Consider the following 22,608-nt stretch of genomic DNA (forward strand, 5'->3'; position numbering starts at 1 on the left):
GAAGTCCCTCTCCCATTCTTTCTTTGGAGCTAATTATGAGTTATTTTACAAATACTTGGCTGTTTTTGTGAGAAAGCATCTTGGATTGCAGAATGACAGGAGCCTGTATCTAAAATGACAGGTGTCATCGTGCCGTCAGGCTGGACGGGGAAGACGCCCATCTGTCTGACAGTCCTCACTGTGTAACAGGGTCTCGCAAGCTGGGGTCAGGACTCATTTGAAACAAGCCACTGAGTTGCCCTTGTGCGCTTGGAGAGTTGGCGTGGAGCCTGGTGGTTGTGTAGATGTGTGGATGGCAGTTGGGTGAAGGGAACATTTGTTTCTTAGCCTCGATAGTTGGGAGTCTGGAGTCGGTATCCTGGTGAGAAGGGCCTGGGTCCCATGCCAGGCTCGCCCACACTGTCCCAGGCACTGACCCTGGTTCCTAGGAAAACCAGCCTCTGAAGAGCCAGGGCAGGAGAGAGTTCCCCACTGGAGACCCAGCATCTCCTGAGTGCTGCCTGTGAGTCGGAGTTGGGAGTCCTGAGCCAGTGCTTCAGTGACCAGGAGCCTCTGCATTCTTCCCCAAATGTGGCACTGCTGGGACCTGGGTCCTCAGGAGCCAAGGAAGGTCAGAGAAAGAGGTGGTGTGGGGAACCACACATGGGTGCCTCTGATTCTCCAATCACTCTTTCGAAGTTAGTACAATTATTAGACTTCTTTTTAACTGTAAAATATTACATAACAGAATTTACCATTTTAACCATTTTTATGTGTACGGTGCAGTGGCATTGAGTACATTCACATCATCGTGCAACCATCACCACCTTCCATCTCTCTCCAGAACTTTTTTTTATCATCCCAAACAAAAACTCTGTTCCCACTAAACACTGTCTCCCCCTCCTCCCCGCAGCCGCAGGCAAACACCCCTCTCCTTTCTGTCTCTATGAATTTGACTACTCTGGTAATCTTACATAAGAATCACAGGATATTTGTTCTTTGGTGACAGGCTTATTTCACTTGGCATAATGTTGTAGCATGTGACAGAATTTCCTTCCTCTTTAAGGCTGAATAATGTTGCATTGTGTATATATATCACATTTTCTTTACCCATTCATCCATTGATGGGCACTTGGATTGCTTTCATCGTTCGGCTATTGTGAATAATGCTGGAATGAACGTGGCTCTTTTGGGGGGAGTCGAAATACCTGTTCAGCTCCCAACTTTCAATTCTTTGGGGAATATATACAGAAGTGGAATTTCTGGATTTCATAAGGTAGTTGTATTTTTAATTTTTTGAAGAACCTCCATATAGATTTCCAGAGTGACTGCACCATTTTACATCCCCACCAGCAGTGCACAAGCGTTCCAATTTCTCCACATCCTTGCCAACACTTGTTTTCCGATTTAAAAAAAAAAAAAAAAAAAAAACCCTTTTTTTTTTTTTTATAAGAACCATCCTAATGGGTGTGAAGCAGTATCTGTCTCATTGTGGGACTGGTTTGCATTTCCCTCATTATTAGTGGTGTTGAGCATATTTTCATGAGCTTGTTGACCATTTGTATCTTATTTGGAGAAATTCATATCCATTGTTCATTGTTTTTTTTAAGTTGTAGGAGTTCTTTATATATTCTGGATATTAAGCTCTTATCAGATACATGACTTAACAGATATTTTCTCCCACTCTTTGGGTTGCCCTTTCATTCTGTTGGTAGGGTCCTTTCTTGCCCAAGTTTTAAATGTTTCTTAAGTTCAATTTATCTAGTTTTTCTTTTGTTGCCTGTGCTTTCTCTTTTCATATCCAAGGAATCATTGCCAAATCCAATGTCATGAAGCTTTACAAAGCGTTTCTGCTAAGAGTTTTATAGTTTTAGTTCTTACATTTATGTCTTTGATCCATTTTGAGTTAATTTTTATACATGGTGTGAGGTAAGCTTCATTCTTTCGCATGTGGATGTCTGGTTTTCCAAGCAACATTTGTTGAAAGACTGTCCTTTCCCATTGAGTAATCTCGGCACCCTTGTCAAAAGTCATTTGGCCACATATGAGGGTTTATTTCTGGGTTATCTATTCTATTCCATTGGTCTGTATGTCTGCCTTTTTGGCAGCATCATACCATGTTTATTACTGTAGCTTTGCAGTAAATTTTGAAATCAGGAAGTGTGAGACCACCCACCAAATTGTTCTTTTTAAGATTGTCTTGGCCAGTTGGGGACCGCTGTCATTCCATGTGAGTTTTAGGGTGGATTTTTCTCTTTCTGCAAAAGCGTTGTTGGGATTTTTATATAGGTTTGTGTTTGAATCTGTAGATCATTTTGGGTGGTAATGATGTCTTAACATTAGTAAGTCTTCTTACTCATGATCCCAGAGTGTCTTTCCATTTATTTGTGTCTCCTTTCTTTCACTTTATAGGTTTTTTTAAAAAAAAAAATTTTTATTATTTATTTATTTAATTTTTGCTGTGTTGGGTCTTTGTTTCTGTGCGAGGGTTTTCTCTAGTTGTGGCAAGCGGGGTCCACTCTTCATCATGGTGCGCAGGCCTCTCACTATCACGGCCTCTCCTATTGCAGAGCACAGGCTGCAGACGCACAGGCTCAGTAGTTGTGGCTCACGGGCCTAGTTGCTTCGCAGCATGTGGGATTCTCCCACACCAGGGCTCGAACCCGTGTCCCCTGCATTAGCAGGCAGATTCTCAACCACTGCGCCACCACGGAAGCCCCTATAGTTTTATAGTTTCAGTGTACAAGTCTTTTATTTCCTTGGTTAAGTTTATTCCTATTTTATTCTTTTTGATGCTACTATCAATGGAATTGTTTTCTTAATTTCTTTTTCAGATTGTTCATTGTTAGCATTACAGAAACAGTTGGTTTTTGTTTGTTGATCTTCTATCTTGCAACTTTGCTAAATTCATTTTTTAGTGTTAGCAGTTTTTTGGTTTGTTTTTAATCAGGAAGAAAACCATTTATTTTAAAATAGTGTTGGCAAAAATTTTCTTTGGAAAAAAACCATTTTAGTTGTTGGATGAACGTGGTAAAAAGTATGAAAAGATAAGCTTCAGTCTAGTTTCTTTTTTTTTTTTTTTTTTTTTTTTTTGCGGTACGCGGGCCTCTCACTGTTGTGGCCTCGCCCGTTGCGGAGCACAGGCTCCGGACGCGCAGGCTCAGCGGCCATGGCTCACGGGCCTAGCCGCTCCGTGGCATGTGGGATCTTCCCGGACCGGGGCACGAACCCCTGCATCGGCAGGCAGACTCTCAACCCTGCGCCACCAGGGAAGCCCCGGTCTAGTTGCTTGAAGGAATGATAAGAACCAAGTAAGAGCTCCCTGAAATGCTTCACTTAAAAAGAGGATCATGACGGGGGGGGGGGGGGGGGACAGAATAAAAGATGTAAGTTGGGTCTTGAGGAAAAGGTGGGACTTGAGAAACATGGAAAAAGACAGGAGCGAACCAGGAGACAGTCTGCACAGGTGGTGGATACTTCAGGAGGGACCAGGGAGTATTTCGATGGGCACCTGGGCCACCTCTGGCTAATGAACCAGCTAACTGGGATGGAGGGGAGAGGAGAAGGTCAGAACCACGGGTAACGAACACTGGATTATGAGCCACTGTGAGCTGGTGCTGAAGTTTTCACCCATCATTAGAAAAATCAGTGCACCAAAGTGAGGTCTTCATAAAAGACAACCAAAACAATAGTCTTTCATTGTGAAAAGTTTTGATGTTAAATGTCCTTTTAAAATGAAATGTTGGTGATACAGATGATTTTTATCTGGTAAGTATATTTTACTGGTCTATAAAACAGAAAAGTTTGGGAAATACTAGTCTAAACATCTCATGGCTATAAGAGATTCCTTATCACTAAAATAGTGTAAGATATTTTTCACCTGTAGCTTATATTTAATTCCAAAATCTAATGAAGAGTCCCCCCCAAAAAAAGTGTGGGCCTATATCATGTATATGTATAGATAAAAAAGCTTAAATAAAACACCACCAAATAAAATTCAGGACTGTTTTTACCCCTATGCCTCATAATTGTAATATGATAAAACAGTTGTGTGCAACACAACCTAGTTATGTTATTCTTTTTTATATTTTTGCATAACATGTATTCTTTTTAGTGAATTATCTAGTTACTATATTCATCTTGAACCTACCTGTCTACCTTCAAATATTCTATTTCACCTATAATGTAAGAATCTTACAACTGTAGACTTCCATTTCTACCCCTCATCCTTGGTGCTGTTGTTACATGTTTTATTTCTACATATGATACTAACTCCACAATACATCATTATTACCTTTGCACTAGACTATGCATTCTTTTTTATTTTTTAATTTTATTTTTGGCTGCATTGGGTCTTCGTTGCTGTGTGCAGGCTTTCTCTAGTTGTGGCGAGTGGGGTCTCCTCTTTGTTGCAGTGCGCGGGCGTCTCATTGCGGTGGCTTCTCTTGTTGCGGAGCATGGGCTCTAGGCATGAGGGCTTCAGTAGTTGTGGGGCACAGTCTCGGCAGTTGTGGCACAAAAGTTTGGTTTTTTATGGCTGAGCAGTATTCCATTATATATATGTATATTTTATATATGTATGTACCACATCTTCTTTATCCATTCGTCTGCTGGTGGACAGTTAGGTCGCTTCCATATCTTGGCTATTGTAAATAATGCTGCTATGAACATGGGGGTGCATGTATCTTTTCAAATTGGTGTTTTTGCTTTTCTTCAGGTATATGCCCAGGAGTGGGATTGCTCTATTTTTAGTTTTTTGAGGACCCTCCACTGTTTTCCAAAGTGTTATCAATCTCTCCTACAATTCTGACTGTAAGTTTGCCCCTTTTCTTTAGAAGACCCTTGCCAGACGGCTGACTTCCTGTCTTATGGGATGTAAAAAAAAAAAAAAAAAAAAAAAAACAGCTGTTCCACACCAAATAACAGGCGCCAGAAACGTAAAGTTGTGAGTTTATTGCATATGTAACAAAATGAACCTGACCGCCGGGGTCCAGCCTGCTGTACAATCACTGTTTGTTTTGTGTTTCCAGCTGGTTCTATAACCACATTAAATAGAACTAGTATTTCTTTAAATACTTTTGATTTTGACATAAAACAGAACATTTAGTGTACAACTTTCACAAAATAAATCAGCAATAAAAACAGTGGGAAGGATAACAAGGATAGCAGCAATACTTAAAAACAAGACATTACAAAATAAATTAAAAAATACATTATAAAGTGGTTGAGAAACAAAAATAAACAAATTTTTAAAATTCATACTATGTTTTGGGAAGGCTGCCGTGCAGCACACACCTGGCTGCGGACGGGGGCGGAGGGGCGTTTTCTCGGACAGCTCCGATCGGAGGACCACCTGACCTGCATTTGGACCACGCGGCCCGGCAAGCTCTGGGGCCGCAGTTCCAGGCGCTTCTCCCTGCGGGAGTCAGGAGAGCTCCGCCCACTGTCACCCCGGGGCCCCTCCGTTCTCCCCACAGCACTGGCAGAGCGGTGGTTTGCTACATCCCTGAGGGTCGGCTGATGACCGCTGGTGAGGCAAGCCTGGAAGTCGGGCCCTGAAGCATCTGGGCAGAGAGCTGAGGGGACCAGGTGGGTCGCTGGGGTTCCCGAGAAGGGCGACAGATGGGGAGGCTCCCGCAGACCCCAAAACCCACGGCTTGCCTCACTATTCTTTGGTGGGGGTGGTCGGGGGGTGGGGAGTGTTCCAAAGGCCCAACCCACTGTGGACAGTTAGTTACGGTTCTAGGAGCAGTGCCACCGACAGCCCTGTTTGGCAGGAGTGACCTGGGGCTCCGGAAGGTTCTGCTGTGCCAGGCTCCACAACAACCCACGCAGCTGGTGAGGTGCCCGCGTCCCAGTACGAAAGCGGAGACCCAGGCTTTGCGGGCAGGTAAGTCGACTTTCCCCAGCAGCCCGTGGAGGAGCCAGGACGTGAGCCTCTGGAGCTTGCCGAGGTGACACCTGACACGTGAGGGTGGCCTGGGGCCGGCAGGGGCACTACCCATCCCACCCCCAGCACCCGCCATCAGCAGGAAGGCAGCTTTAAAGGAGGCAAATGGCACACTCCTGCTTCCAAGTCTTTCCAACCACTAGACCCTTGTTTCCTTCCTAACTTCCTGCGGATTTTGGCCGACACCACAGGATAACTGGGTGGGCCTTCCCCCCTCAGTCTCGAGGGCCTCAGTTCCCGGATGGCAGTCTCCTCCTTGCGGTTTAGGTCCGTGTTACAGAGGAGACCTGTCTGGCGGGTGAGAGTGGTGGTGGTGGGGGTCTGTCTGTATCATTCATTTCCTCATTCCTCCAGAGGAGGACCCACGGCAGCCAGCTTCCAGGACGCCAGAAGGTGTCATGGTGAACGAGACACAGGAGAAGCCCAACGGGCAAGGCGGGACTTCGGAGAGACTCAGCCCGCAGTCCATCCTGGACGTTCTGAACGGATTACATTCTCCTTCTGCAGCCAAGGCATCCTTCCTATTCTAGAACCTCAGCAAGTCACCCAGAAGCACGGCTTTCTCTCGCTCCTGGAACCTCCAGCCAGCGAACTCCGGCCTGCCAAACGTCAGACCACTGGCTGCTTCCCGGTCGAGCCGAAGAACCACAGCAAGGTGCAGGGGGTAAGTAAGTGCGCCTCCAAACCTAGCACCGTCCACAGGCGTTAGGAACAGAAAGAACAGACGGGACAGTCGGCCAGAAAGCTCCTTCCAAACCCACCTCAGACCCGCAGCTGGATCCCAGCACTGAACTCGGAACCTTACAACAAAACTTCAACAGTGAAAGGTCTTGCTAATGAATTATCCTGCACTCGCCCCCCAAACAAAAACCACCACCATACGGGAGAACTTGCTGCCACTGCTGTTTTTCTGCTGAACTTTATCTGAAATCAAACCACTTTGTTAAAATACTTTTTGATCTTCTGTGCAAATTGGAAAATGCTGGTAGAAACCTAGGGTCAAGGCTTGCTTTGGCCTTGCTCATATCTGGACAAGTGAATGGAGCAGCAGTTGTTAGTGTCACCATCAGACGTTGGGGAAGTGGGCTGAACGTGTCACGGTGGAGTGGCCCCTCTCTGCCTTCAGGTTTCCATCCACGACCTACTTCTTGTAAACGAGTAACCTGGGGTGGATTTAGGTCATGGAGGTTATCCGTTCTCTCTCTCCCTTTCAAGCTAGTTTGCACCAAGCCAGCAGCTACAATGATGGAATTTTGTTCTATTAGTTTAGTGCTTTCCACAAAACGGTTTGTTAGCATGCACGTGGCCCAGTCGACGCCCTTCCAAGTACAGCCTGCGCCTGGCTGCGAGCATCTGAAGCTGGGTTTGGGCTGCTTGTTTATAAGCTCTGTTATGTGGTGTTTTCGCTGGGAAAATATTTCAAACTGGATAGATAACGTGGCTAAAGGGACTCTTAAAAGGAAAGATCATTTTTCTTTATGCAAAACAGATTTTTCAACCAGGAAACCCTGAAAAGAAATAAATACCCAGGCCTCCAGCACAAGCTGCCCCGATTCCCTTACCTTTCCAAAAGGGAAGCACAGTTTTGATGCCAGCTTCCTGCAGTGGCAGAATTCCAATAAGCATATATTATACGGTTATTGTTCAGGTAGAAATTAATCTGCTACCCAGAGCAGGCTGCTAGGATGTGAAATTTGGAATTTGAGCTGCTGAACTTGAAAACCTCAGGTCTGCTTGGAGACAGAAGAGCTAGTCCAGCTACCAGGGCCGAACCCTCAGGCAGCCCCGCTCAGCTCCATAACTGTGAGTCAAGACTCCTCTAAAGCCCCCAGGGCAGTGAGCCTGTCACCAGAAGCGTTACAACCGTAGCAGAATATCCTGTGTGACCGAAGCAGTGCTAAACCTGGCTGCGTTTTATTGGATGGGTGATGGAAGGGGTGGGGGGGTTCTGTCAGGAGGAAAATACGGGTGAGAGCCACCAACTGAAGTCCCCCCGCCCCCTTTGCTCCCCCAACGAGAAGCAGGGGAGACAAGCCTTTCCCTCGGGTGTTCTAGGATTCCAGGGCCTCAGCCGGCTTCGCGGAGGCACACAGAGAGCATCGCTTGGGGTCTGGTGGCCGTGAGCTAGCATCTGCTGCCTTGGGCTGCACTTCACTCCACAGCAAACCCACAGGTCTCCTCCACTGCTGTCAGCAGCTTCTCATAGAGCTTCTCATATGACTCGTAGGGTGGAATGTCGATCCGGTTAAAGCTGGAACGGGACAGAAAGGTGAGAGACTCACTGCTGGTGCCGCCTGGCCTGAGGACCTGCTCCCAGGACAGGGTCAGGGCCAGGCCACAGCAGAGCCTTTGCGGCCACAAGCACACACATGGTGGGGACAGAGCAGAGAGGACGGGAAAGCATCTCATCCACCTGGTTCTGGGAGATGGAGGAGAGTTTTCCCCTCTCCTCTGGTGCTTTTCTGCTTCTTAGGCAAAGATTTTCAGTCAGTCAACACACAGCAAAACAAATCTTATAAGATCTTCCAAGTGAGTATGTACTGCTTAGATTAGGACAAAGCTCTCAACTTGTTTTTACTGTTGTTTTGGGGAGAAGTTATTTCTCAGACCCAGGAACACCACGTTTGCAGAGCACTGCAGCCCAGGCTGGCTGCAGTCAAATCACCACTAACAATTCACTGCCTGTGGATCTAATCCCCTGTGACTTAGATCTGAGAGCAAAACGGGGCAGTCTGGAGTATTTCCTGCAAAAACAGAAACTGTATCTCAAAAATAATAAAACGTCAAATCCCTGATAGAGGATTAAACGACCGGGTTAGCATTTCCTCAGGGAAGTTCATTCCCAAAGCTGTGCCCAGAAGACACCTTTGTAGACGATATTACCTCATAACAAATCAAAAACTGCAAGATTCTGACTGAGAGGACAGAGTGCCTCCTGAATTACTAGAGGTTAAGTGGTTGAGGATGGCTTTTGTCAAGAAGGAGTCGGGCTAAACGGTGTGGAGGCTTCTCAGGGGGCTTAGCACTGGACGTTCTTCACGTCCGTTTTACTCAAAGCAGTAAACCATTAGAGAACACAGCCTGCTGGCGCGGGAGCAGCCCTGTGCGTTAGCATGCGCCACCCCGGGACGGCCATCCTGGGCGCAGACCCTGGGCCCGGGGAGGGCGCGTCCTCTATCTCAAGGACATGGAAACCCAGTTTGATGTCATGGACGGCGTGGGAACCCACAGCCTTGGTTCCCAACCAAGAACCTCCCATCACATCACCATGCATCCCGGCAACATTTGGAACTGACTCTCGTGAACCAGAGGTGGCTCTCGTCTCAAGAAATGGCTCCCAAAGTGTATGTAAGTGATTTGATTTTAAACCACAAAGGAAATAACCCACTACGGGTATTGTTTAAGTGAAAATCAAGGGAGGAAACATTTTTCAATACACAAGGTGCATCTGTCATACGCAGAGTTCTGAGAGGAGACCAATAGCTCCAAACTTAAAACTGCAGTGTTCCCTCCTGACACTGCACATGTGTGCGCACGCGCGCGCGCACACACACACACACACACACACACACACACGCACATGTGCGGCAGGACCCAGCGAGGTGACGACTGGGGCCGGAGAGCGGCTCCAACGTCAGTCACGTCTCCAGACAAAACTGGGTTCACGAAAGAGCCTCGTGCTGACCCTCACGTGCGTGCTGTCCACTGCAGAGTCCAAGTAAGAAAACAGCTCAGAAAAGTCACACACGGAGACAGGCTCCCAGGGCGCTGGTCCTTACCAGGTGTGGGCCTTGGGCAGGTTGTCTGTGTTCGCGTCAATCAGGTGGATGGTGAACAGCCGCGGCCCTGCGGCGCCTGTAGAGCCTTACAAGACAGCATTCTAGTTAACACGCTTCAGAGGCCGAGGCTGGGCCCTTGTCGCCACCCCGAGGCCCTGGTGCCAGGCGGCCGTCCTGCCAGAAGGTCACGGGGCTCACACGGCCACACGAGCCTCTGCCTGCTTTCAGGATGCACCTACCGTGACCATTAAGTGACTAACACCAGACATTTTAGAAAATCACAGGAGCAAGGCAGAGCAAAGGCGGGGACCGCTCTCCTCTCACCCGACCACGAGCCTGCTCCAGGGCGCTTATCTGAAAGCAAAATCTTTCAATCGCCAGTGATTTTTTTTTTTTTAACAGAAATGTCTAGCAAGCAGGATATGGAGTCAGGAAACCTCCCCAGGCAGAGGCCCAGTGGCAAAAGAAAGACACAAAGGCTGGGACCAAAGCCCTAGGACGAGAAGTAACTTCTCTCACTCCAAGAGGGAGGAGTCGTCTACAGGGAACGTACACGTGAAATCTATCTGCTCCCACTAAGTTTTAAAATATTAAGATTCTTCACCTTACTCCTGCCGGTTGTCAGGGTTATCAAGTGACAAAACCCCCTAATTTTACAAATCACAGAGCCCTGAAGAGGCCTTCAAGGACTTTTCCAGTTGGCTGTGCTGACCACGAGCCCCTCCAGAGGCTCAGAAGCCTCGTTGTGGACAGCCTCCCACCCCCTCCTCCTCCAGCCCCCAGCTCCAGACCCAGGTGAGCCAGAGACCCAGCCAGAGCCGGAAGGGATGCATGAGAGGACAGGGACCTAACTGGACAGGGGAGCCTCTCAGGCAGGCCCCTTGTACAGATGAGGAAACCAAGGGCCCGGGAGGACCCCTGGAGCTGTGACCCACATGGCAGCAGTGTGCTCTTAGAGACTCAGGACTGCAGTTAGAGAGCTGCTGTCAGAAAGTTCAAAAATTAACCCATGGTGCATTTTTAAATGGCTTTCTTTCCCCACAGCCTTGCTCTTTGTACCCCCTCTCTGTCACCAATTCTGTTGAGGGAGGGAAGCGGAGGCCCCGGCTCCCCTGGGCCTTCCTGGCTCAGGTCTTTCCAGACCCAGCCCTGTGTGGGCAGCAGCCGGCCGGCACCCACCACTGCTGTGTCACGTGGCTCAGAGGCCCTGGGAAAGGTGGTCTGAGGTGGGCGGGGCTCTGTGTGATGGACATTCCCTCCTACATCTTTCCAGATGTTTTCTTTCACCTTGGGCAAAGGATAGTAGAGCCTCAAGCCCTGGGGGCAGCAGAGAGAAGGGCAACCGGAAGGCCATGGCTCGTGTGGAGGGAAGAGGGTCTCTCCAGCCCCTTGGCCAGGCAACACCCCTGCAGCACCGAGTGTCTGTCATGAAGGACCCGAGGCCATGTCGTCTCCTGGCGACACCCCAGGACGACTGCCCGCCGCCGCCCGCGCCCCAGCCCAGCAACAGCCCCACCACCACGTCAGTCACCTTGCAGCGCCTTGAAGCCCTGGAGGGGGACCCGCGTGGAGCCCGTCACGAACTGCAGCAGCCGGGCCCTCCTCTCCTCGTCGAAGGTCTCCACCGCCTGCCAAAACCACCGGACCACGTTGCTGTCGGCCCCGCAGTGCTTCAGCCGCGTGTTGGACTTCCAGTCGTCCAGGTCGATCTTGTCCAGGCCGCCGATGATCAGCTGTGAGGGCGTGAAAGCAGGTCACCTCCCCGACGTACAAACCGACGGGTGCCCAGCTCCCAGGACACGGAGAGCGTTACAAACCACGTCCCGACAAACCGGACACGCATTCAGACAAGTCGACAGACACGTACACAGCGGGCCTGAGGCCCACGCTCTGTGTCTGCACCTCCGGGCCGGCTGCCACCCCGAGGACGCTGGTGTGGCTACTCATGTGACGTTTCCTTAGCAGCGCGTGCGTGTGTGCGTGTGCGTGTGCGTGTGTGTGCACTGCACTGGGGAGGATGGAGGACCGAAGGACCAGCCACAACAGCTGCATGGAGCCACCCGTAAAGTGGGGCCGCCTCCCGGGGACGCGTGGGGCTTGAAGTCTGAGGAGGAGGGAACAGGTCAGGGACATGCTTGTTGCTGTGACCTGCTCCGGAGCCATCGCTCCCCCCAGGGAGGCACCTCGGGGCCCACAGCTCTGGCACCGCCCTGGGGCCAGAAAGGCCGGGAACAGCCTGCAAGGCAAGGGCTACTTGGCACCAGAAGCGGATGGGGTGCGCAGGAATGGCTTTGTTCACGCCCATGAAGAGGGACCAGAAGCGACAGTAATACTTGGTTCTGGGCCTAGTAACAGCCAGAATCAAACAAAGCAGCTGGTCATGAGAACTTCCTCCATCTGAGGTGACCCCCAGGAGGGGCTTAGGAAGCTGTGCTGCGGGGAGCTTGCCCACCCCACAGGACAAGCCGCACAACGCCCGGCAGGATGTCGCAAGAGTTACCCGGAATCCCTGCCGCCAGGCGGGCACCAGGCCTTGGCATCAACTGCTCAGGCCTCCCCGACCCCCCGCTCCGCCCCCAGCCCTGCCTCTGCTCTCCTGCAGCCCCGGCGGCCCCTGGGCCTGCGGGGATCGAGCAGCCGAGGAGCACCCGTCACGCGCCCCGGTTCCCCCGGCGCTCACGCACCTCCAGCTCCTTCTGGTCAAAAGGCTTCAGTAAGTGTTGAGGGATGAGTTCATTAAACCCCTTCTGAAGAGCCAGGAACTGGGCCTCGATCCCCCTCATAAACCTCCAATTTACATACAACCTGAAAGAAAAATTCACACGTCGGAAGCAGTATCAAATGTCTCGTGAACGTCGTTTTTTTCTCCATTAGTTGGTTCTGATATCCGCTGAACCCTGCCCACCATCCTCCCCTAATGGGGAGGAAAACCCCACTGGCGGACAGTACCCAGCCTAAGAGTCAGGTTAAAACTAAATCAGGGGCTTCCCTGGTGGCGCAATGGTTGTGAGTCCGCCTGCCGATGCAGGGGACACGGGTTCATGCCCCAGTCCGCGAAGATCCCACATGCCGTGGAGCGGCTGGGCCCGTGAGTCATGGCCGCTGAGCCTGCGCGTCCGGAGCCTGTGCTCCGCAATGGGAGAGGCCACAACAGTGAGAGGCCCGCGTACCGCAAAAAAAAAAATAAAAAATAAAAAATAAATCAGATGTTCTGATTCTTTGCTTGAAATAGCAGTAGGATGTAACCTGGCCTGTTACAGGTGCCATAATTTAAAAATATGTTTGAAAAGAAAATACAGGGCACAGTGAGAACTACACACCAGTCTGACTGCCTGAGCACAGACATGCCCATGTGTCTAAATTTCCCATGGAAGTCACTAGTCATTTATTTGCCTCAAGAGGTGGGAAAACAGACTATAAAGAGGTGGACTTCCATCACACCAAGCTTAAGGAAGCTTGCCCCAAACTTGAGGGAGGCCTACTCCTCCCTCCTGTGGCTATACCACCTTCACACCCACAATCAGGCGGTCACTGGAAAGCTACCCCTTGGGCTCTGGGTCATGAATCCCCCTTTAACGGGTCAACCCTGGAGCCCACCGCTGACCCTGCCGGTTTCTGGAAGTCTCTGCCGCTACCATGACTCTGGTCCAAGCGCTCTGACGACATAAACATGGCCCCCCCGTGCCCAGGACAGTCCCAGGCCCCGCCAGTCCCAGCGGTAACCCCCAGGGGCCCCAGAGCATTACCTACCGGACGTATTCTTTCTTGTTCTCCTCTGTGACAGGGACATTCCTGCCGTTGGGTTTCAGTTCATGCTGAAGAATCCTCCCGAAAGCGTTGTGCTCCACACAGAACGTGTGGTCCAGCACGGGGGTGATGTCGTTCTCTCTGGGAAGTTAGGACAGAAGATGAATGTCACTTAGGCCTCGGCCACCGCACGGGAGCACATGGAATCAACAATTGAATCAACAATCGGTAGGAAGAGGGACCGGCTCCTCCTTTGCAGAAGAGGGGTGACAGTAGTGACACCGCCCTGTGACTTCCTGGGACAGAGCCAGCCGGCTGCTTTGTCCCCTGAGTCTCTGAGCGGACAGGAGGGAAGCATGAAGGGGCAACTGAGTCAAAGGGAAGCCTCGCCAAGAAAACACGGCGCCGCCTTCTCCAGGCAGCCTTCCAAGGGCATCAGTCCAAGGAAGCACTTGAAAGTCAGAACTGGCTCCTTCACCTGCCATGTTTCTGGAAACACAGACTGGGAGGTTCTCTATAGGATGAAGGCCCTGGCCCCCCGCAGACCTGCCTTTCAAGCTGGGACACGTGGAAGGAGGTGGACAGAACACAGGACACGATCGAGTCCTCGGCTTGTCCCCCGGTCCCAGAGCCTGGACCTCTCATTGCCGTGAAATCGGTCCTCACGAGGACCCCCGACACCTACGGTGACCATGTAACTGTACCTGTTGCTTTTAAGAGAGTTTTAGGGTAATCCTAAAACAAAGGCACCTAAATATTAGGGTGATTTTGGATACCTCCTTGGCTGGAGACACCCCAGAGTGTCACAAACCAACCAACCACCAGGCCTGGGGATTAACATTCACAGTCATAACTTAAGTCAAGGAAACAGCAAAAGAAACGAGTCCATGTGATGAGAAACTGGGCAGACGTTACGCGGAAAATGTCAGTTAAGTATTGTTGTTGAACCTACTTTTATGTTTCTGATAGTTTTTCTATTCTCCGATTTCACACCCATCCCCCAAATACACACCCACGTGCACGCTACACAACACAGATGGATTTGGGGCACGCTAAGACGGGTGACGATCGATGCATTTTCAGTTAACTGAGTCAGTACTTACAGAATCCACACTAGGCTCTTATGAAGTTCCGGGTCCACCGACTCCAAGTCAGAAAGCTGGATGGGTTTCCCCAGCAGCTGCTTGTAGAAGGGAACTGTGAAACCCCCGTTTATGTAGTGTCCATGGAACACAGCCAGACCCATGATCCGACCCACAAAATGGAAATAAGACAAGTGGTCCTGTAGGGGGCACCAGAGAACATGAATTCGTGAGAAAAATGACCGGCCAAGGCAGATGGGTATCTTGTACTTTCTCCAGGTTTCTTGAATCAGTTACTCACGGGCTGCACTCATGACCAGATGAAAGACGGCTACATAGGAGGTCAAACTTAGCGCATGACTTTTGGAGAGGTCATCTGAAGGATACCTTAGATTATGCCCTTGGTTCAAACACCTTCTCAGAATTGCTACCTAATTTGTGGGACCCAGTGCAAAATGAAAATGCAGAACCCCTTATTCAAAAGTTGAGAATATCAACATGGTGACGGCAGAGAATCAACCAACCCTGGTCCCTTCTCAACACAGCGCCCGGTGCTGGCACAGGTTGCCGCCGGCCCCTCCCTCCCACTGCACCACGGGGAAATAAAGGGCAAAAGGTAATCCCCCTTCTTCCTCTGCCATCCCTCCCCCATCCCACAAAAAAGGAGCAGAGAAAAAATCCCAAGGGAGTTGAGGCAGGGACACAGAGGAAAATAACTGTGAGCAACCCAAGTAAGAGAACCATCTTAAAACCAGCGCTGTTCTGGTTTGTAACCAGGGAACCTCCTGTTTCTACTTTTAGGTTGGAATTATACTCAGAGAGTTAGCTCCCATGTTGGTAAAAGGTCCTGTCACATCGACTGCTCGTCAGGGACCACGTGCAGGACGCGGCCCCACGTCAGAGCCCTCCTCTTACCCGCTGGCCACCCTCGGACCAGTTACACACACACACCGCCTGTTTCCTCATCTCTCTGACAAGCAGCTAAGAGCATCAGCACCGGTGGCCAAAAAGGCCAATTATGGGAATATTCCCATTTCGACTGGGAGGAGGATGTACCTCGTCACCCACTTCTCAGAATGACACCATCAACAAATACAGCCGTCAAGCCAGAGTTCCCCTGACACGACATACTCACTGATACCAGCCACCGAAGACACGGGATTGAAACCATCCATCCTAATCCAGTTCTCACTCTACCTTGCAATGTTTATTTACCATAGACTTTGAGTAAGTCTACAATGAGTCAACCAAGAATTGAGATTGAAACTGGAAATCCATTTAAGAAATTCTCCAACTAAGTCTCCGACCTCTTTAGTCATTAATACTTACAGGGTTGATGGAAGAATCGGGATTGATTTGCAACATGTAAATGTTGTCCGTGGAATACTGGAAGAGTCCATAATACGGATTCAACATCTCATGGCACAATAAGTAAAGCCACTCCCTAGAAACAACAACAAGACATTTTAAAACTTCCTAATTTCCGATCTTCACGAAAGGACTGATTCACCGTGTCCTAGAAACCCAAACTGGTAAGGCTGCCTGGCTCTGAGAGGATGCGATTTGTGCCGATTGGGCAAATAAGCTTAATGAAGTAAAAAAAATTGCTTCTGGTGGTGTCAGAAATGGATTTTCTGGCCAAAAGTCCAGTAACTCTGAAGCTGAGAAAGAACTGTGGTTGCCTGGAATCAGTACCAGCTCAGAGGCACAGTGTGCTCCGCAGTCCGTCAGCTTTCTTGCACCCCAACTAAGGTTTTCTCTGCTACTTTGCAGAGATCAAGATCTCAGGTGACGATGTTAACAATGTGGTAAAAACCAACAAAAGTGCAACAGAAAGCTGTCAAAAATGCGTGTGCACATACACAAAACAGAAAAAATATATATGCAGAGCATAAAGAAAGATGGGAAGAATTTATACTAACATGTTGACAGTAGCTAACTGGAGAATTCGCATTCTGGGCGTTTTAATTTTTTTCCACTTCTTTCTAGTTTTTAGATTTCTGATGGTATCATGTTATTAATGTTTAAATAAGGAGAAAACATTTCCCAGTCTAGGGAGACAGGGATTATTTAAGAACGACTTTTGCCCTCATAATTTTCTGTCCTGTTGAATTCTTATTTTTTGCCATAAGCGTTATCACTTTTATAATTTAAAGGACTAGTTTAAAATCTTAAAATGTTAATTCTAAGAGTTTAAAAATCTGGATAGGGTACATAAAATGGATTCTTTTCTGAATTCCTTTATGTTTGAATTATTTCATTATAAAAAAGCCCCAAATCAAAACCAATCAAACAAAAAAAGCACTTAGCAGACCCCGTATGGCTCAGCTGCTGCGACCAGACTGGGATAAGCCCGGGTGTGGGGGTCTGTACAACACGGTGTAGCCTTTTATTCTCTCTACTCAAAACTCCTTTAAATGGACGAATCTTATTAAGATAGCTGCCCCAAGTTTTACTCTGGAATTTCTTACTCCTTCAAACAGAAAAGACAGAATTGAGAAAATACGAAAAGGATAATAAGCACAAATGCAAATCATCTGTCCGAGAAAATTGTGAAAATACACACAAAATGATTACACCAACACAAAGCTGTGTATCCAACTCAAAAGAACAGGAAGAAAAAAAAAAAAAAAAAAAAAAGAACAGGAAGGAACTACCAGAAGAGATGAGACAGACACCAAATCTTACGAAGCCTCTTTACTAGGAAGGCAGAATTTCCCAACTCTGGTGCTTTGATTTATCCCCAAGTTTTGGAGTTTGGACTTACGAAGAATTGTTTTCATAAATGCCAAGGACCTGCCACTGTCTAGACAGGAAGTGATTAAAATACAAGCAAACATCCTGACCGAGCTGTGGACAAGGTACAGAGCACGAGGTATGTTCTGGAAGTGGTCAGGGAAGAGCTAACTACACAGGCAGAAGAGGGAGAGAAAGGAAAAGGTTCAGAGCCAAACACTGAGGAGATGAGCACAGACTGATTCCCATCGACCAACATAAGGGACACAGACACACACGTATGTGTAACACACATGTAACTGACATCTCTCCTCAGCCCTACACGACAGGTGTGAGCCACTCAGACACGAGGAAGACTCAGCTGAAACAATGTGAGATCAGACTGGAGGCAGAAAAGCAGGGCTTCTCAGCTCTTCCCTCTGTAGCATCATGTTAATCAAAGGAGCTACACAAAGACTTGATAACCACGGGAAATGCAGAGGACAGCGAACTCCTAACCAGACCAAACCTAACCCAGCTATTCACGTGCGTGCCTAGGAACCTATAACCCCAGCTGTGCACGGGAGCAACCATAAAGTAAAACAGTTCAGGATACTGACTCTTGAGATATCGCGAGACTAAAAAGGAAAAGGTAGAGAAGAGAAAATGGAAGTAGTTTGATTTGAATTTAGGACAAATATGAATGAGGAAGTAGGAAGAGTCTCCCTGAAAAGGGGGACGGAAAGCCTAAACCCCTAGTCAGGAAACGGAATTCGTGTTTTCAAGGGCAAACAGAAGTGACATTCGCCAGAAGAAAGATGGTTCCTAGAATCAATATTGAGAAGATCAAGGACGAAACTTGGAACAACCTGGAAAGGAAAAGCATTTCCCATGGAGAGGCAGTACCAGTGCAAGCGCGCTATCAGGAAGGCCGGGATTTTCTGCATCCCTCATCCCAGACGGAGTCGAGATCACCTGAGGAGCACAGCGATGGGAAGAGGCTGGAGGAATGATTCTGTTCTGGGGCCCAAGGGCGCATCGTGGCTTTTGTAATTATTTACTTTTGGCTGCTGAAAAAAATCCCAATTCCACCCAGAAACCTGACGAGACCCCCTAGAATGCTTCTCAGAACCTAATTTTGCTGGTGCTGACTGCTGCAGCGTGGAGAATCCACTTGTGTTTTCTAAATTGTGAGGGTACGAGGCTCTCCTGTCCCCTGGCCCCCAAGGCCGGGCCACTATCACACGTCCGCACAGGAACGAGGGCCCTTGGCAGCATCTACCAGCGGTGTGGTCACTTGTGCAGTTACGATTAATGTCTGGACCTCGTCAGGCTGAGGACTCCTTTGCATGGGGGGGAGGGGGGGTGAAGGGGGCAGGGGACACGTTGCTTTGCCCACATTGTATCCCAAGTACCCAGTCTGCGGTGGAGTCTCAGTGCTTACCGGTTAATGAATAAATACAGAAAACACTCCCTCTGAGGGCCCGAGGGTGCACTGGCTCCGGCGGGGAGGGGGGGGCATGCAGCACAGAGGGAGGCTGTGAGGACCACCCGCCTCTGAGCCACAGGGACTGGGTGGGCGGTTCAGTGAGGCGGGAAAGAACAGGGAGCAGTTGGGGGGAGGGGCAACCCGAAATGTTGAACTGTTAGGTTTAAGGGGCTAAATACCCAAGCACAGATGAGAGGCAACTGGTAAACAAGTCTGGAGCTGAAGGAGGGGCGAGGAGGGGCGGCCAGGAGGCTCCAGGGCTACGCTCGGATGCCCACAATGTCCAGTGGGAAGGAGGAGGGGGACGCACAGCAGAGGAGCCTGAGAGGGAGATTAGAGGGAAACCAGGTGCCCTGGAAACCAAGTGGCAAAGGTGTTTCGAGAAGCAGGGGGCCACCAACTACAACGAGTCCTGCTGACAGACCAAGACTGAGTCGTCATCACTGGGTTTGGTGAGACGCAGGTCAGGCGGGGGCCTCGACACAAAGGGCTCAGAGGGCAGAGAGATCTGCTCAGAATGTGTTCAAGAGAAAGCGAGGATGTGGAAGCGGGAATTGGGATCACACAACTCTTTTGAGGGGTTTTGCTACGAAGAGAACAGAGGAACAGGGCGATGACTGAGCTATGCATTCTTGAACGCATCTCTGTCTTTCCTGGAGTTTCTAATTGTTTTTCTTTTTCCTGTGCTTTCTTTGCCTTTACTGCCTCCTTTATTGTAGCTTCAACAGGAAGGGGATATAGTATCTAGGAAAGGTTTGGCGGCGGGTGGGGGCATGTTTGTTTCTTTTAAGAAGGGGAGTTGCCGTAGCACATTGGTATGACCCAAGAGACTTTAAGGGACATTTTGATGAAAAGAAATAGATGTGAAATAACAGGAAAAGCACAAGGGCCTGGGATGCACTGTGCCAGGGGCAGGATTGCTCTTATACAGGGACATGCCTGCGCCACGCAGGGCCACGGTGGGGAAGTCTGACCGTACAAGTACAGACAACGGCAGACTCGATATCTGGTGGTGACGGTGAGGAAAGACCCTTCAGATTGCTTCTGTTTCCTCAGTTAAATAGGAAGCAAAGTCAGCAGCTAAGAGTGAGGATGGGCGGAAGTGACGCCAGAGATCTGAGAAAGAGAACCACGGGGGAACTGAAGTAGGTGCTGAACCCTCCTTGCGGCCGGTGGCTGTCGATGCAGAGAAAGACCAGCAGCATGGAAGTGTGTTCGCCTCCAGCCACATTCAGCTGCTCAGGCAATGCTCAGAGCAGCCTAAGGAGGGGATCTTCAGAGCTGGGGTTTTGCCAGGTAAGCACAGCAAACGGAAAGAGAGGCAAGGAAGTTATGAGGGGGCATGAGGGAGCGATTATGATGGTGGATTATGGGTAAGGAGGAAGTGAAGACAGGAGGGGCGTGAAAAACAGAAAAAAGGTGGTGGAACCTGTGGATGATGGGTGGCCATGGATGGGGTCAAATGAATTAGACGTGCCCAAAGCCACACTCTTCTCTGACAGTGACCCTGGGTGCTGAGAAGCAGCGGAGCAGTGTCTTCAGAGCTCTGAATGAGAACTGTTTTCCTTCTAGAAGCCTATAAAGGGCTAAACTACCAGTCAAACTGTAGATTATAAGACATTTTCAGACTCAAGATCTTAGAAAATCCCCCTCCCCCCCCCACACACCCCTTCTAAGAAAGCTACTTGAGGATATATTCCAGTAACATAATGGAGGAAGCCAAGAAGAGGAAGCCATAGGACCCGTACAGCAATGGCTCTAAGCCAAGAAAGCAGTGAAGTCCCTGAAGACAACGGCAGCGGGTCCAGAGAATCAACAGTCAGTCTGGACAGAGTCTCCACAAGAGAGATGCATGGAGCAAAGGGGGCGGGTGAGGATGGCCCAAGGTGTAGTTTAATGGGGCAACAGAGACAAGACCTGGCTTTAAGAAAAGAAGAAAGAAAAAGAAGAAATTCTTGGGAAAATTAAAATTTGTTCAAAAGGATAAACTAAATGATAGAATACCACTTAATCCCTCAATGAACAATATTTACATTGTCATAATAATATAAAACAATGTACTGATTTTTCAACTCCTGTAAATAATAGGTAGACAAGCACAGGCGACTAACTTAATTTTGGTGACAGAACAAAATGTAAATCTTCAACCTTGATAATATACAAGTGATACTACAGATGACAGAATGTAAGAGGTAAGAGGTGGAAGGAATGCTGGAATGCTGAAGGGAAAGTCAGGAGTATTAATATCCTTTTCGCATGAAAAAGAGAGGTCAAGAGATAATGTCTCTAGCTGACCATGAAAAAATAATGGTGAAAAAACATTATATAAAGTTACAAAGACAATGATAGAACTAAAAATACTGATATTACAAAACTGAGGAGTATTAAATTAGATCCTCACCACAACCATTACCTGGTCTATCTGTGCCTATGACCATACATCATGAAATCAGTAGATAACATCAGAACTTGATCGAGTTGGTGATCTAGATGGTTGGTTATATTAGAAGAAACAGTTAAAAGAGCAGAAGAACAGTTGTCTCAAAGGTGAAAAGAGGTAAGACAGGAAACAGAATATAATCATGAAAAGCTACTATCTTTAAAATCATTTGCATGAACTATTTTGACCAAAATCTCATTTTACAAAACTTGTTTGACACAAATGCAACGTATATGCCTTCCTCCCACCCCTGAAAGTCCTCTAGTGAGAGAAGCAAGGCTGCCTCCGTATTAACTTCGGGTTCAGTCGGGCCACATGGAGAAGGGAGTAAGGGTAGAAGTTTAATAATTCATTCTTTCTAAGAAGGAAAGTGATGGTGAAGCGCACGCGCGTTCTTATGGGTCATGGCAAGATGCTAGCGTGGCACACGCTCTTAGGAATTCTTTTTCTAAGAACGCTCTCTGATGGCAACACCTGAAGTCCTGACTGCTCCAAGACCAGCACCAGAAAGGGGCAAACGACTTCTCTGCAAATATTTGCTCACAGGTGCGCTCAAATCCACGCAGCAGGGAGGGGGGTACACGAGCCTCTCACCTCGCCACCCCGCCATAGTCCAAACCTTCTTCTCCTCGGAATTTCACCATCAGTCGCTTTTTCAAGTCTTTTGGTCGCATCTTCATTATCTGGCGATAAGACTCCTGCACATCAAAATTACAGTTTCAGGGAGAAGAGCTCATCTTATTTTTAAAGTTATAAAATGATGAAAGGTTATTTATAATGGAGCTCAATTACAAATAAGCATCTGAGCTTATTTGTAAGCCTTTGAATCTGATTTTGTCTGGTTCCTATTGAGAATGTTTAGTTGGCATCTAGGACATTGCTGCCTCCTTCACTTTTTCTCCCTCGGAAACAGCAAAGCGCGTGGCAGGTGATACTGTACCTAAAGGAAACACACATTTATTCTCAGCACAATCGTGACTGAAGGGTTGAGCATCCTCGCTAGGGTTGATTTTCTCTGCACAAATTAATTCCAGTGTGTCCTATAAATAATTGATATATTTTAACCAAAATGAAGACATCACAAGAGAGTCTGAATACTGAAAGAATTCTGAGCCTGATTTTACAACTGAAGTCAAAAATCACACTTTCCCACGGAGTCAAGAAAAAACAAGGAGAGTTTAAGTAAGACATAAAGCAGCTTACCAGACACAGAAAACATGCGGTCAGCCTAATAGTCCCTCAGATTCAGCATCTGGAGTGGAACCAGCTAAATGTCTGTAGGTATTTTCAGTGGAAAGGCACTTAAGGATCTTTTCTTGCTTCAAATTTAATGTAATTCAAAAGCTGGGTCCCAAGAGGCAAGAGGATGCTGAGTGGAAACGATCTGGCGGCAGCACCTCAAGAATTCGGCTCTTCTCTGTCCCCGG

General features: G+C 48.5%; 1 protein-coding gene across 2 annotated transcripts in view; it reads right to left on the reverse strand.

The window, feature by feature from the left end:
- Positions 1-4,912: 4,912 nt before the first annotated feature.
- SMURF1 (SMAD specific E3 ubiquitin protein ligase 1) overlaps positions 4,913-22,608 on the reverse strand; it is a 101,772-nt gene continuing 84,076 nt past the window's right edge. The window contains exons 11-18 of one of the 2 annotated variants that reach the window (XM_067705594.1): positions 21,776-21,879; positions 15,867-15,981; positions 14,559-14,737; positions 13,459-13,596; positions 12,393-12,513; positions 11,240-11,441; positions 9,709-9,793; positions 4,913-8,180 (exon numbers count right to left, since the gene is read on the reverse strand). In XM_067705594.1, the coding sequence (XP_067561695.1) occupies positions 8,081-8,180; positions 9,709-9,793; positions 11,240-11,441; positions 12,393-12,513; positions 13,459-13,596; positions 14,559-14,737; positions 15,867-15,981; positions 21,776-21,879 (1,044 nt within the window). In that variant the 3' untranslated portion in view covers positions 4,913-8,080. The remainder of the gene's footprint in view (positions 8,181-9,708; positions 9,794-11,239; positions 11,442-12,392; positions 12,514-13,458; positions 13,597-14,558; positions 14,738-15,866; positions 15,982-21,775; positions 21,880-22,608) is intronic. The other variant, XM_067705593.1, reaches the window with a different exon arrangement.

Source organism: Pseudorca crassidens, chromosome 15, assembly GCF_039906515.1.
Source record: "Pseudorca crassidens isolate mPseCra1 chromosome 15, mPseCra1.hap1, whole genome shotgun sequence".
Lineage (NCBI taxonomy): Eukaryota > Metazoa > Chordata > Mammalia > Artiodactyla > Delphinidae > Pseudorca > Pseudorca crassidens.